The 14,016-nt window shown below is 43.2% G+C and overlaps 1 protein-coding gene across 1 annotated transcript in view; it reads left to right on the top strand.

Annotated features, from left to right (window-relative positions):
* The window catches only part of NEURL1B (neuralized E3 ubiquitin protein ligase 1B), a 50,418-nt gene extending 36,844 nt beyond the window's left edge, over positions 1-13,574 (top strand). Inside the window, exons 2-5 of the mRNA XM_032801477.2 lie at positions 2,969-3,529; positions 9,006-9,713; positions 11,932-12,057; positions 13,023-13,574. Coding sequence (XP_032657368.1) covers positions 2,969-3,529; positions 9,006-9,713; positions 11,932-12,057; positions 13,023-13,267 — 1,640 coding nt within the window. The 3' untranslated portion in view covers positions 13,268-13,574. The remainder of the gene's footprint in view (positions 1-2,968; positions 3,530-9,005; positions 9,714-11,931; positions 12,058-13,022) is intronic.
* The last annotated feature ends 442 nt before the right edge of the window (positions 13,575-14,016 follow it).

The raw sequence follows: 14,016 nt of genomic DNA, 5'->3' as shown, positions 1-14,016 counted from the left end.
GAGTGTTTCCTTTGTTCACCAACTCTGTGCAGTAGGAAAGCTGATGTTAAAGTTCTTGCAAAAACCTGTGAATTTTTGTGATGCTAGAAAGGAGTATATGAACAAAAGCTCTCCTTCGCACTCCATACCAAAGTAAACCTAAATTGAGGGCAATATACTGTTTCCCTCCTGGATTTTATTGTCAGTCATTTGGAAAATACAGATCAGAGGATTATAGACTATATTTAATATTAGTTTTGAAAATGTTTTTGTCAGCCTCAAGGTGGGGTGGTACCTGTTGAGGCTGATTGATTGCATTGTTGCTCCAAGACACATTTTGAAGTTGGTAAATGTCCAACTCCAGCTTCTTAGTAAGAATGTTAAAGTTTTCTGACCGCTGTTGGTAGCTGCATTTTTACACACTAGCTGCTGGTCTGTGTGTGTTTGTATCAGTGTCCCTCGTTTTGCTGAAGGAACCAAAATCACATTCTCTCTGCAGCAAAATAGTTTGTTTAGAACATTTGGCGCTGCACGCATGGAGCGCCACCCACGTTACAACAGTTGGATCAGTGCCAGTAGCAGCTGTCTTCTGTATCTGGGCTTTTAAGGAGGAATGAAACAAAATTCTTCATTGGTGAGTGCAACTTAAAATCCTCAAGGGACTGAGCTGCTGTCCTTACTCAGACAATGCTCCGAGGGGAATTTTGTGTATGTATTAGAGCATTTGACTTCATAGGAGATTAAAGAATTTGGTACGTCCTATACGCAAGCCAAGAACTCAGCCCGTTTTAAGCGTGGCACTGTGAAAGGTTTATGCTCTGTACACCAATGGGCATAACTGATAAGAGATTGCAGCCAGGTGGGCAAGGTGTGCACACACATCAAATGGATTTAAAACCGTATGTGTTGCATTTTTTATTCTTGATCTCTCTTGAGGGCCTCCTCCTAGTCTCACGGATGCTAATGGCAAAACTCCTATTGACTTCAATGGGAAACATCTTGCCAGGAACACCTGAGTGTGTGTCTAGCCCAGTAAATTCACAGGTTTTTAGTAATTGGAGCACAGGGGATTTGACAGGCATTGTTTATAGTGCAGCACCCCACTGAAGAAAACACAATAACCAGAGACCACTCTGTTTATCTGTTGGTTCTGGGCCTCTGATCTTTAATATTTAGGGCTCTCTTCATGGAAATGGCAGGAGCTGAATTGATTCCTCATGAGGTGTAATCCTGTTTTCTGATATTCGCTCTTGTCCTTTTTCTTCCATCCAAGCCTTTTGCTTCTCTGGACTGTCAAGCTGTTGTTGTATAGAGCACGGGATCATTCAAAAAGTGAATGAAAGTACGGGGCTGTCATGGCAGTGCCCATTATATTTTCACTTGCAAAAAGGTGTCATGATTGCAGATCTCCTGCCAGCTCTTCCAAATTGAGTTTTTAGTATCATCTGATGTTCCCTTGAAAACAAAGGAATCCATTAGCAAGTGCTTCCCATGACACTCTTCCTGACACCAGGAGAAGCCATAGCTTACACCCAGGGAGGAAACAGCTTGAGGGAAAGTCCAATTTAAAAAAAAAAAAGTCCCATATGGCAAAATATTTCAAAATCAACGTGTTTGTAGGTTTTATATTTAATATAGCTGGCACCGAACATTCAGGCATTTTTCCTTCAGTTTCTTTTTTGTGTCTGATTTTGTATCTTTTAAAAGGTGTATGAAATATTGATTACATTTACAACCAGAACCAAAAGGAGGGGGAGATGGGAAGTACAGATGATCCTGTAGTTAGCTTTTCTGTTGTTCTTCTGTATTCTTTATTGATAGAGTGACCAGATGTCCCAATTTTATAGGGACAGTCCCAATTTTGGGGTCTTTTTCTTATATAGGCTCCTATTACCCCCCACCTCCATCCCGATTTTTCACACTTGCTGTCTGGTCACCCTATTTATTGGTATTGTGGTAACACCCAGGAGCCCCAGTCATAGACCAGGATCATACAGTGCTAGGTGCTGTAGAAATGCAGAAGAAAAAGACAGTCCCTGTCTCCCAAATTTTACAGTTGAGGCTCAAGACTGGAAGCAAAATTTATGTTCTATTCCCATCTCTGTCCCCGACTCACTGTGTAATCTGCACATAGTGCCTGGACAGGCTCTCATTGAAATCAATGTCAGAATTCCCAGGGACTAAAATGGTGCAGGATCAAGCCCACAAACTCTGGGCCTCCATTCACCTCTCTGTAAAATGTAGATGAAGATACTTCCTTACCACGTGGGGGTTCTGTGAGACTAACAAGAACAGTTATTGCTCGTAAAGCACTTAGAGATTTTCAAACGGGGGAGATGTGGCGTAAATGCAATGTCTCGTGATTGTTTTGTAGTTCTGTGAAAGACACTTTGGCTCCTTTATGTGCCAGCCGCATCTGACGTCTGAATCTATATATGGTTTCAAGCAGAGCTTTTAACATTTTTGAAAAATGCTAGGCTGATGTGATACTCCAGATTCTAAATACCTTGGTTTATTTTTCAAAAGGTACAACTCCGCTGCTAAGAAACTGTGTGCGTGAGTGTCCCATGGAAATCAATACTTTGTGGACCCCCTCCAGGAGCCCTGAGCCTAACAAACATTATTCCTTAAGGAAGTGCAGATCAGCCGAGGGGTTGGCTATTTGTTAATTGGCGCTCGGTTAGACACTCAGCCAAAGGTACTGCTGTTTTCCAAATGGAAAAGAACAAATCTAGTAGGAATATAAGAGTGTTATTTTTTAAGCTTCCGAAGGTGTCAAAATAAAGTTGGACACCTAACTTGAAGAAAGTAGAGCCAGGTACAGCTGGGAGTAGAGCATTTTAAGCCCAGAAACTACAGGTCCCCCCCAGCATGCAATGTTCCATTTTAATGTGAGCGTAAAGCCACTCATCTAGTTTCACAAACTGACCAAATGCAGATTTCTCGGACTAAATGTGCCTAACCATGCCGTTATTGTTTTTTTTTGCAGATGCAAGTCACCAGGCTCGCTCTGTGTCCAGCAGACCTTACTACACGTTGCCCAACAGCAGCCATGGAAGTCGCTCTGTCCTCACCATTGCGGAGCCCCCGCGTTTCCACTCCCAAGCCAAGGGCAAAAACGTCCGTCTGGATGCCCACTCCCGCAAGGCCACCCGGAGGAATAGCTTCTGCAATGGAGTCACTTTCACCAACCGGCCCATCCACCTCTATGAGAAGGTGCGGCTTAAGCTGGTGGCCGTGCACCATGGGTGGAGCGGGGCACTTCGCTTTGGCTTCACCATCCACGATCCATCACAGATGAGCTCTGATGACATACCAAAGTATGCCTGCCCCGACTTGGTGACTCGACCTGGATTCTGGGCTAAAGCTTTGCCAGAGAGGTTCGCACTGAGGGACAATATCCTTGGATTCTGGGTCGATCGCCATGGGAGAGTCTTCTATAGTATTAACGATGAGGAGCCAATATTGTTTCACTGTGGCATTAAGGTCTCTGGGCCTCTCTGGGGGCTGATAGATGTCTATGGAATTACCCATGAAGTGCAAATCCTAGGTGAGTGTACTTTCTCTGCATGGGCTTGCTCCTATGGATCATGCTTTCTGTAAAGCCAGCTGCATCTTCATGGAGGAAGCAAACATGGCACATCTTACCTGATGTTCCTAAAAACGGGCTTAAGCATGAACAATTTGTGACTGGCACCATGAACATTTCAGTATTGCCAGCAGCAGGGATCCAGGGAGCCCCTGGATTCTTAGAAGCTAGTGATTGGAAAGCTCTCATGAATCCTATACAGTCCATCCCCTTGCCAGTGTAATGTAGCTCCCTAAAGTATATTTTCCAGTGCTCTGTCCACTCTGGTTCTAAACCTCTCGAGTAATGGCGTGTCCAGTGTTTCTCTTGAGAAGCTCTTCTGCAATCTCATAGATGTCACTGCTTATTCTGTGATTTCTTTTCCACCGATACCCAGCCTGTTTCCATTTTGGTAGTTAAAATCTGTGAAATCTATGGATGATGGGATTAAAGGCCAGAAGAGACCATTATGAGACCACATAGTCTCACCTTCTGCCTAACACAGGGCAAAGAACCCTACCCTATAATTTCTGCAGCAAGCCCATAACTTCTGTTGAGCTATAGCTTATCTTTTAGAAAGACACCCAGTCTCTAGCCTTGAGATAAGTCACTACATCTTTAGGTAAGTTGTTCCTATGGTTAATTAACCTGATGGTTAAAATGCATTGTTTTATTTTCAGTCTAGCTTCAGCTTCCAACCACTGAATCTTCTTGTTCCTTCTTCTGTTAGATGAGCATTTGCTACAATCAAAAATCTCTTCCTCATGTAGGTACTTGTAGAGGTGACTTGATTACATTCTACACCTTCACTTGGATATATTAAACTTCTTTAGTCTCTTGCGATAAGCATGTTTTTCAGATCTCGAATCATTCCTGTAGCTCTTTTCTGAAACATTTCCAATTTTTTAATCCTTTTTTTTGAAGTATGAACTTCAGAGCTGGACACAGAATTCTGATAGATGCAGTGCACTGGGAGCTCATGTTCAGTTGGTTATCTGCCATGACCCCTAAGTCATTTTCAGATTCTCTGTTTTCTAGAATACAGCCCATCTTACCAGTGTCACCCACATTCTTTGTTCCTATGTGTCTCACCTTGCATCTGGCTGTGTTGTAGTCATTCTTTGTGCCTCGTTAAACTGCATTTCCTCTGTGGAGTATAGACCTTACAAATATATATTGATGGTGATCATGTTCCTTAGTAAAGAGTCAACTTCTAGTCAAGTAAAACACACAGTTTTATTAATCGTTCCTTTGACTCCTTTAAACGTTCAGTTTCAAGCTTGCATTTCCTTTAGAAATTTGATTTTTAATTTCTCTTTACAGTCCCAATTCTAGTTCTTAGCCAGTCCCTGACTGGTTTGTACTCAATATTCATACAGGGTCCCAGTAAAATTTATATTATCTCTTCCATTTATTTGCTCATTGTGTCTTGCAGCACATCTCACTAGCAGGTTTCTCTTTATTACACTAGGCCAGGAAAACAAAAATATTTATTGTAAGTGTGCTTGCTTATGCTGCACTGGAGTAAAATAGGATGCTGCTTTGGAGCAGGGTACATCAGTGACTGAAGAGACAGTCAGTTGAATCAGGCTTCCTCTGTTCCTGTTTCACACACCCAATTGTAGTGGTCCAGTGAAATGCTATGACTCATCCTCCAAGCGTGTCCTATTCCCCTTCCCCAGCCCCTGTGTCTGAGGCTGCAGTTTATATATTTTATCTCCTATCAGGGCCACTTAGAGCCTCTCACGTTACATTCCAGTGCTATCAAAGGGTTTTTTAGAAAGCAGAGCACCTAAACACAAGAGAGGCCAGCTTCCATGCTTATCAGCCAGGGGACAGCAGTGTCGTCATTTTCTTTCTAAGAGTTTGGAAACCTTTTCTAAACTTTGGGTCCCTTCCCTCCCTCCTCCGTCCCCCCACTAAACTCTTCCATTCAGACAAGAGATTTAAGGTCGTGTTTCTCTTGACATAGTCTTTTGTCCTCCTGTATTACAGGTGATATAACTTTTGGCTCAGTCAGCCTACCTAGATTTACAGCTTAACAGACTGTGCTCGCAAGCCAGAGCTGACTTATCTTTGCTCATATAAACAAGGCCATTACCATACATTTACAAAGCACTGGGCATGCTGGTACCTGATGTGATGTAATCTGCCAGTTAAGTGTTCTAAGAACATTAACATAAAACTTGCAGATAGCCCAGCAGCACCTGGGAAACATGCAATAGCGTATTATATCCCACCCTTATGTGTGGTACCAAAAAGCTGACCTTAACCAAGTCACTGGGTTCATCTGTGACTTCAGATTTGGTTTGCAAGGGAGGCTTTTGAGTTTTCTCACTTTCAGTGGACGCAAATGCAAAAGAGGATTTGGTTGTTTTAAGCAGACTCTTAAATGAAGCTCCATAGAAGTGATGCATGTGACGTTCATGGGTTATTTTAAAAAGACATTCAAGATTCAAGTGAATTTTGGGGTCATATTTCAAACTAGCATGCACCAAAACTGATGTTGAGTTAAAATCTACGTACAACCTCTTTCCCCACCACCAACCCCTTCCCTACTGATCAGCTGATTTAATCCAAATATCCACAGCTTTTATTTTTTCTAAGAAGGTGCCTCTGATGTATCAAATGGGCACCAGATCAAATCTTTTAGATTTGGCCAAAGTGATTAGTCCATCAGATACTCAGCGATGACCAAGATCCTTTTTGATATGGTACTTACTGTGGTACTTACTATATTACAGCAAATAATGCTGAACTATAAACAGCACTTTACGCAGTGCTACTGCGTGCTCTGATTGCCTGAAACATGTTACCATTATTACTCAGTTATCCTTTAATTGTAGCTACTATCCACGGTAGCACTCTAATATTATATTGGACAACAAATCTATTTAACCACTGACAGTTTTTTTTTCCCTCATTGTCCGTGTTGCTTTTTAAATTGTCAGCGGTAGTTCTAGTTCTAGTTAGAAAAACAAAACCCTTTACTCTTGTCATAGTATATTTTGTTCACCAGTTCCATCCTGCAGTGGAGTAGTGGACAGAACAAAGGACTGGGGATCAGGACTCCTCTGCCCTGATCTTCTTCAAAATGCCAGGTGCCCCACAAATCCCCTAGAAGTCGATGGGAGCTGTAGACATTCCAGATCTTAGAAAGGGAGGCCACTAAGCAATGTTCTCAGTTCTCGCCCTGACTCACTAGGTGATGGTGGGGAAACTGAGTTTCACTTGGAGCAGGGGCTGATCAGCACCTGTGAAATTCAGGCCCTTAATTTCTGTGCCTCAGTTTCCTCCTTTGTAAAATAGGAATAACTACCTCTCGGGAGCTTGGAGGTTAAGTGCAGTGTTTTGAGATCCTCAGACTAAAGGTGCTGTAGAATGCAGCGTGGAATTTCTCATTCATGACCATTTATTAATATGACAAAAGCCTATGACAGCCTAAGCACAGTATTGTGACTTCACTGCCAAGTTGTCTGAATTAGTCTGTCCCTTCTGCTCATTTGGTCTCTGCACATTGGGAAAGGTCGCAGAGAAGGACTGGAGAGAGGGATTTGCTTTAGGTTTAAGCGTTTTTCTCCTCCTCAATTCTTCCCATTATAAAAAGCCTCTCTTTAAGGCCTCTCTGAACATACACAGACAGTAAATGAAGGTTTCAGATGCCAAAGGGACATTTGTGAGAAGTTTCTTTATTTCAGTCTGTCTTGTCGGCTTGGTTAACATGCTATGGTGTTTCTTTAAAAAGTGACAAATCGTCCTGTGGCACCTTATAGACTAACAGATGTATCGGAGCATAAGCTTTCGTGGATGAATACCCACTTTGTCAGACGCATGTAGCCGTATGGAGTGGAAATCCATCTGACATGCGTCTGATGAAGTGGGTATTCACCCACGAAAGCTTATGCTCCAGTACGTCTGTTAGTCTAAAAGGTGCCCCAGGACTCTTTGTTGCTTTTTACAGATCCAAGCTAACACGGCTACCCCTCTGGTGTTTCTTTAGTTTGGTTCTTTTGGTCTGTTAACTGGGCTTGCCAGTTTCACTGGATTTCCATTCCAAAACTGCAGGAATGGGGAAAGCTGGGAATGTAGCCCAAATATAGCAGCACTGTAGCCCCTCCATAGAATGCATCCTTCAGTGTTCGTATCATGAGGCTCTGAAGTGTCCTTCATCCTGTATCTGAGCTCTACTTATCGCCAGATTCCCTGTCCTTTCTGGAAGTAGCTGGTCCAGCCATTAAGATTACGCTTGAGGCTTTGCTGCTTGGCCACTCAAAGAAATCATGCATCTAAGCCGAGGCATCCTGTCCTTTCCAACCACTGAACTGGCTCGTGTGTTTGCCTTCTTTGGTAAAAATCCAATAGATCTTCTCACATAAGTAGCAGACAGCACGGATGATGCTGATGCTTTTCCATCTTTGAGAATGAATTGAATTATGGTTTGCTCACTCTGTCTTGATGCCTTATGCATTGGATTTAGTCTGGGTTTTAATATAATTGCCTAAGAAGTAAATACACAGGCAGCAGGGAGTTGCGTATGGCTGAAGTGCACATCTGATTTGTGAGACTTGAGCTTCTGTGATTTCACCCTGCTTTGTAAGAGGACTTTTTTAAAATCAAAATAATTTCCTCCTGTTTTAAATATATATATTAGATGTAGTTTTCGTGACCAGCTCTTGACAGGAATCGACACACAATATCAACTTTGAACATTATCTTGGTCTTAATGTTTCTGTGTCATAAACATATGTTATAGTCAGTCTCTTGATAAAGACAGTAGCAAATGGGAAGTGGTCTTTTGACAGAGCCTGTGACTTGCTCATGTGTTTCAAAGCACAGTGACCTCTTTATTAAAGCGAACAAGTTTCTTTTTTTAAAAAATACTTTTTTTGTGTGTAATTTGTCTGCGTTCACATGTATTTTTCATAGTTATGAAATGGACTGTAAAATTAATGTATTATGCTTGCATTACCTTTGACATCACCCTTATATGAATACAGGGTGGCCAGGGGCGGGGGGGAGTTTGGGATGAGGGGGCAGGGTATTGGGATATTTCTCATTAAAGCAGATAGATAGAACTGGAGAATAATATTGTATGGAGTGTTTTCAAGCCTTTATACCCCTCCCCGATCACAACTGTCTGTCTAGTTCACTGTGTCACCCTGTTTTTACCAGTGTAAGCACTTTTCACTTCAGTGAATAAGATTTATAGCACTTGCTACTCTTGAGATAACCCAGGGATGCAGCCATGCAGCTGACCTCTGATTTCCATCATTGATGGTGGTTGCAGATAAGTTTCTCTAACATACTCCATCAAAAATCAGTGGCTGAACTCCATTCACTTTCTCACTGATGGTCAGTGGGCAGAGGTCTGCAGGAGAGCTAAATGTAGCTGACCTGTAGGGGAGGTTGGGGAAAGTACGTGAATCTAATCTTGCTTGTTCTCATAACTGTCTCACAGATAGCATGTTTGCAGAGACCATGACCTCCACCCACCTCAGTAGTGCACGATTGAGCACTTGCCTTCCTCAGAGCAGTCATGATTCCGCCAACTTCAATAACAATGAACTGGAGAACAACCAAGTGGTGGCCAAAATTGCTAACCTAAATTTGAGTCGGGTGCCGGGGCTTTCGATGGATAACCACATAATCCCCTGTTGCCCAAACAGACGGCAGCGTGCCCAGGGTGTGCCTGCCTTTCTGGATACGGATCTGCATTTCCACCCCACCCGTGGGCCTGATGTTACCTTTTCTCAGGACCGCATGGTGGCGTGCACCAATTGGCAAGAAAGCAATAGGACTTTGGTGTTTTCTGACCGGCCTTTGCACATTGGTGAAAGCCTCTTTGTGGAAATAGGACTCCTAGGGTTGCCATATCATGGGGCCCTTTCGTTTGGCATCACTTCTTGTGATCCAGGTACTTTACGGACAAATGAGCTCCCAGCAGATCCGGACTTTCTCTTGGACCGCAAGGAGTACTGGGTGGTTTACCGAGCATTCCCAGTCTTCAGCAGCGGCGACATCCTCAGCTTCATGGTCTTGCCAAATGGAGAAGTGCACCATGGGATGAACGGAGTCAGCCGAGGGATGCTGATGTGCGTGGACACCTCACAGTCTCTCTGGGTGTTTTTCACAATTCATGGAGTAATCAACCAGCTCAAAATATTAGGTAAGTGCAGCCTAAAAGTAATATGAAGGAGCATGTGTCTTGTGAAATGTCACCAGATTGTGAGCCTCTCATTCGCACAATAGCAATGCTCCTGTGAGGAGGTGAGCACCACTGTGAGTAAGCAGTTCACGATCTGATCCCTAGTGACCGTGGTCAGCTCTGTCAAGCATGTAATAAGATGGGTGCTTGTGTTTATAAATGGAAAGAAATAACATAGGTGTATCCTTCACATGTAAGGCCATTGCATGAGATTTACTGTTTTACATGGGCAAATGCTAAGCTGTTTTGTATTTTAATACTTTTCACAAGAGAATCTTTATGAGCTCACTAGTTCTGCCGATGGGTATTAAACTCTGAACTCACTAGCACTGATGATTTTTATAAATCAGCAGTGGTTTTAATGTATATCACGCTGTTAGATGGTAGCTACCCAAAGACTGCAGTAACTCATTATCAGATGTCACACTTTAGACGATTGCTGTAGAATACAGCTATGCTCTTTAAAAAGGAAAGAGTGCTTTGGAGGTCATATCTTTCTGCTCCATCTAGAAGCAATTCGCTCAGTTAAATTGAGGCTCTTTCTAACTGTCAGCACTGCAAACTTACTCTTTCCTCTGCATATCTAGCTCTGCTATTTCTCCTGTGTGCCCTGGGTCATCAACAGCAACAGTGTTTCTTGAGCTGGAACTTTAAGTGGCAGTTTGTTTGGATGCATGAGGCAGAAAAAAATGACTACAGCTTATTATTCTCCAGCTAGAGCAGGTGCCTCTAAGTGTACGTCTACACTGTAGCCTTAGCCTGTGCACCCCCACTATCTAGAATAAAATCTTGAAGCACGTTTGTTTAGGTCTTGAACCCATGCTTGCTTGCAAGGCTAAAATACAGCTTGGGCTTTAACCCACCCACTTTGCAGTACAGTTTCAGGCAAGATCACTTGAGTGCGGATAGTCCTCCAAGACCCTTCCCACAGTTCCCTTTGTGAGACAGGTTCTCCTGCAATTGATCCAGTTGACTGGGAAAGAATCCTAGAGCATCTCAGCACAAAGCGCCCTGAGATATGCCCCTAAACACACACGAGTCAGTGAAGAAATAGTTTGGACACAGTAACGGGGTAAGGCTTTGAGTGAGGCAGCTCATATTATGGCTAGGCCAACCTGAGTGCAAGTCACACAGAACCAGGTATCAATCACTCAGGCTAAGAGTGCAGTGTAGACATACCCTAAAACGTCACCATGACTTCGTTTGTTATTTCTGAGTTTCACCAGCTTGTAGCTAAAGAGAATCAAGCTTTTTCTCTAAGTAAATATTACCTTGGTAAAAAATGTTTATATGCATTTTTAGTAAGCCAAGTGCTCAGTTTCACCCTCAGATGTGTATGTGCATACAGCTTCTGGAAGCTTCACTGTAGCACACAATTTGGCCTGTAAATATTCAGCATGGATGCACAGTATAGTCAAAGTTGCACAGGACCTCAAGTGAGTCATTATCAGGACACGGTTAATTCAGTTCTCTACAGTATCTGATGGAGAATTCTCAAGCTTTTCTTCCATTGACATGATGCAAAATGTTCCTAGCTGAACAGCAATATCCCTTGTTGCCTTAAGCAGACTAATTATTTTAAACTTAAGTGGAAATAACATATCACAGTCACTCCACGTATTGCACTGCATTTTGATTATTATCCTAAAGCACCTTCCATTTAAAAATCTCAGAGCTGTAGCTCTTTAAACTTTTGCTTAGTCTGTGTAAGATGTAGCTTTAAAGATTTTCTTCTCAACTCTCCAGTTGATGAGGCTGGCTGCCTTTGCAGACATGGGTTCATGTCAGGCAACCAGCCACAGTTTGCTTAGTTGTCTTTGCTCGAAAAGATGTTCATATGAAAGTAAATAGGGAGATAATCACAGCCTCCTGTCACAGACAGGTGTTCCTAGTCAGATCAGGCGGGTAGCAGACAGGCTGAATGAACTGGGAACAAGAACTGTCCTCTGCAGCGTGTCCAGCACACTCTGGGCCAAGACAGAGGTTCATCTTTTAAATAAATACAATTAGAATTGCTCAGTAATAACCTTGAACTCAGAAACTGAGTTTATTTCTTTACAAAGCTTGATCTACCATCTAGTACCTAGTGAAGCAGAGATTCTGTTTTCAGTTATTTAGCACTGCTGATGCTTGGGAGGTCCATTCTACCTGTAATTGACTGAACTCTGTTGTACTTTAGGCACTGTCCAGTCCAGTCCTGGAACTGTCTCTCCCTCAGGATCCCCTGGAGGCTCACAGTATGACAGTGACTCCGATATGGCCTTCAGCGTGAATAGGTCCTCGTCTGCTTCAGAGTCATCACTAGGTAAGGGAGGTCTCTGTGGTGCACCCCTCCAGCTTGGAAGACATGTGGTCATCGTCCCGGTCAGGAAACAAACAAGAACCACCCAGCAGGTTTTCTTGCCTACCTTAGAATCGTTGCTCTCTGCATGGTGTATGGAAATCCAGCATCCAGACATAGGAGCCTGGATTTCCCAAGGCAGCTCACTGATGTAATACGCATCAGTGCTAATGTGTGACAGCCTAGAGGGTACTATTCTGAGACCATGCACAAAATAGCAGGAGCATGTGTTTTCAGGACAATGTGGTTCAGTGGAACTGGGAGCCAGGCCCCATAAACCATTTAAATTCCTCTGGTTTCCTCTACTATGTACAGAAATACAACTTCTTGTCTACCTCCCAGGGTGAGGATCAGTCACTGTGTGGCTAGCACTTTACACCCTGAAAACACTGCACAAAGTGCTATTGTCTGGAGCTCAGGCAGATTCCCAAGAATTTCTCATCTTGTAATATAACTGGCAAATACTTGTGGCTTGAAGTACAGTGCTGCATTCCGAGCCAGAAATACCACTATTATAATACGTCTCATTGCTGCATGAGAGTTGACTCAGCCATGTTCCTTTGAGAGAGTACGGCCTTCTGAAAGACCAGGGTGCTGTGCACCAACCCAGATGTACAGGCCTGTGAATGTAATGCTTTGCTCTTAAGGGCAAGGGAAACATGCAGCTGTTTAAAATTCATGCCAGGCTGTGAATGGACACACACGCTATGCTTGTAACCCAGATGTGTAGACCAAAATCTGAATCATTTGAACACATAATACAGGACTCGTACAATAGGATTTAAGGATGGAGATTGAGGGAAATACCTAGGAAAAATGATTTAAATTGGGGGTGTGGCTAATAATACACTAAAACTATCAAACCCTCTTGTTTAATCCATTCTTGCTACTGAGTAACATTTCTCTTTCTCCTGCCCTCTCCTTTGCAGTGACTGCTCCAAGTTCCCCTCTGAGCCCCCCAGTCTCTCCCATCTTTCCCCCTCCAGAGGCCTCGAGCAGCAAGAATGGGGAGTGCACTGTCTGCTTCGACAGTGAAGTGGACACTGTGATCTACACCTGCGGACACATGTGCCTGTGCAACACCTGTGGTCTTAAGCTGAAGAAGCAACTCAATGCCTGCTGCCCAATCTGCCGACGAGTCATCAAAGATGTTATTAAAATATACCGCCCTTGATCTCGCTCTCCCTCAGCGTGGGAGGAAGGAACTCTGCTAGCAGTAACCATGCCTTTCCGTCCCTGCTTATGGGTTATCATGCTGGTTGGTCGTACCAAGTGGCTCATTGTGTGTGTTTCCATATTTGACTGGTAGAACAAATCAGGGATATAACTGAGCTGAGGAACTCTCTGGTCTGAAGCTAAGGCTTCCAAGTAGGCAGGGCTTCAAAATGATGCTGCTCTATAAAGCCAGCCAGCAAATTGCTGGTGTGGGCCCATTCCAACTGCAAAAGAGAAATTTCTTGTGCAATGGCTTTTTTTTTTTTTTTTTTTTTTTTTGGAAGGTGTGCTGGTGCGGGGAGGGAGTTTATTAATCTTTGTGGTGTCACTTGGGTCAGGAGCTCCCGCTTTCACACCCAGGGAGTGAAAACTTAAACTGCCACTGGGGCTAGTGCTTGTTAAGGCAGCACCATGTGATGGAACAGAGTCAGAATCAGCCCTAGAAGAGTAGCTAAAGGTGAAACTGAATGCTTTTTATATCGTAAAAAGAATAAAAATATTTAATTCCAAGTCGGGGACTAAATATAGGTGTAGGCTACAAATTACACTTCAGTACAAAGTAGTTTAGAAATCAGATCCTCATTTCCTTACCCAAGATCTGAACTCTCTAGTGTCAACAACTGTACCAGAATAACGAGTGTCCAGAGATGTCTGTGTTGTCACTGGCTCGTGCAGTGGGAACACAGAACCCTGAGTTTGTGTATATGT

The sequence above is a fragment of the Chelonoidis abingdonii genome, chromosome 7, assembly GCF_003597395.2.
Source record: "Chelonoidis abingdonii isolate Lonesome George chromosome 7, CheloAbing_2.0, whole genome shotgun sequence".
Lineage (NCBI taxonomy): Eukaryota > Metazoa > Chordata > Testudines > Testudinidae > Chelonoidis > Chelonoidis abingdonii.
The sequence above is the reverse complement of the archived record's forward strand: the minus strand, read 5'-3'. Positions and strand labels throughout refer to the sequence as shown.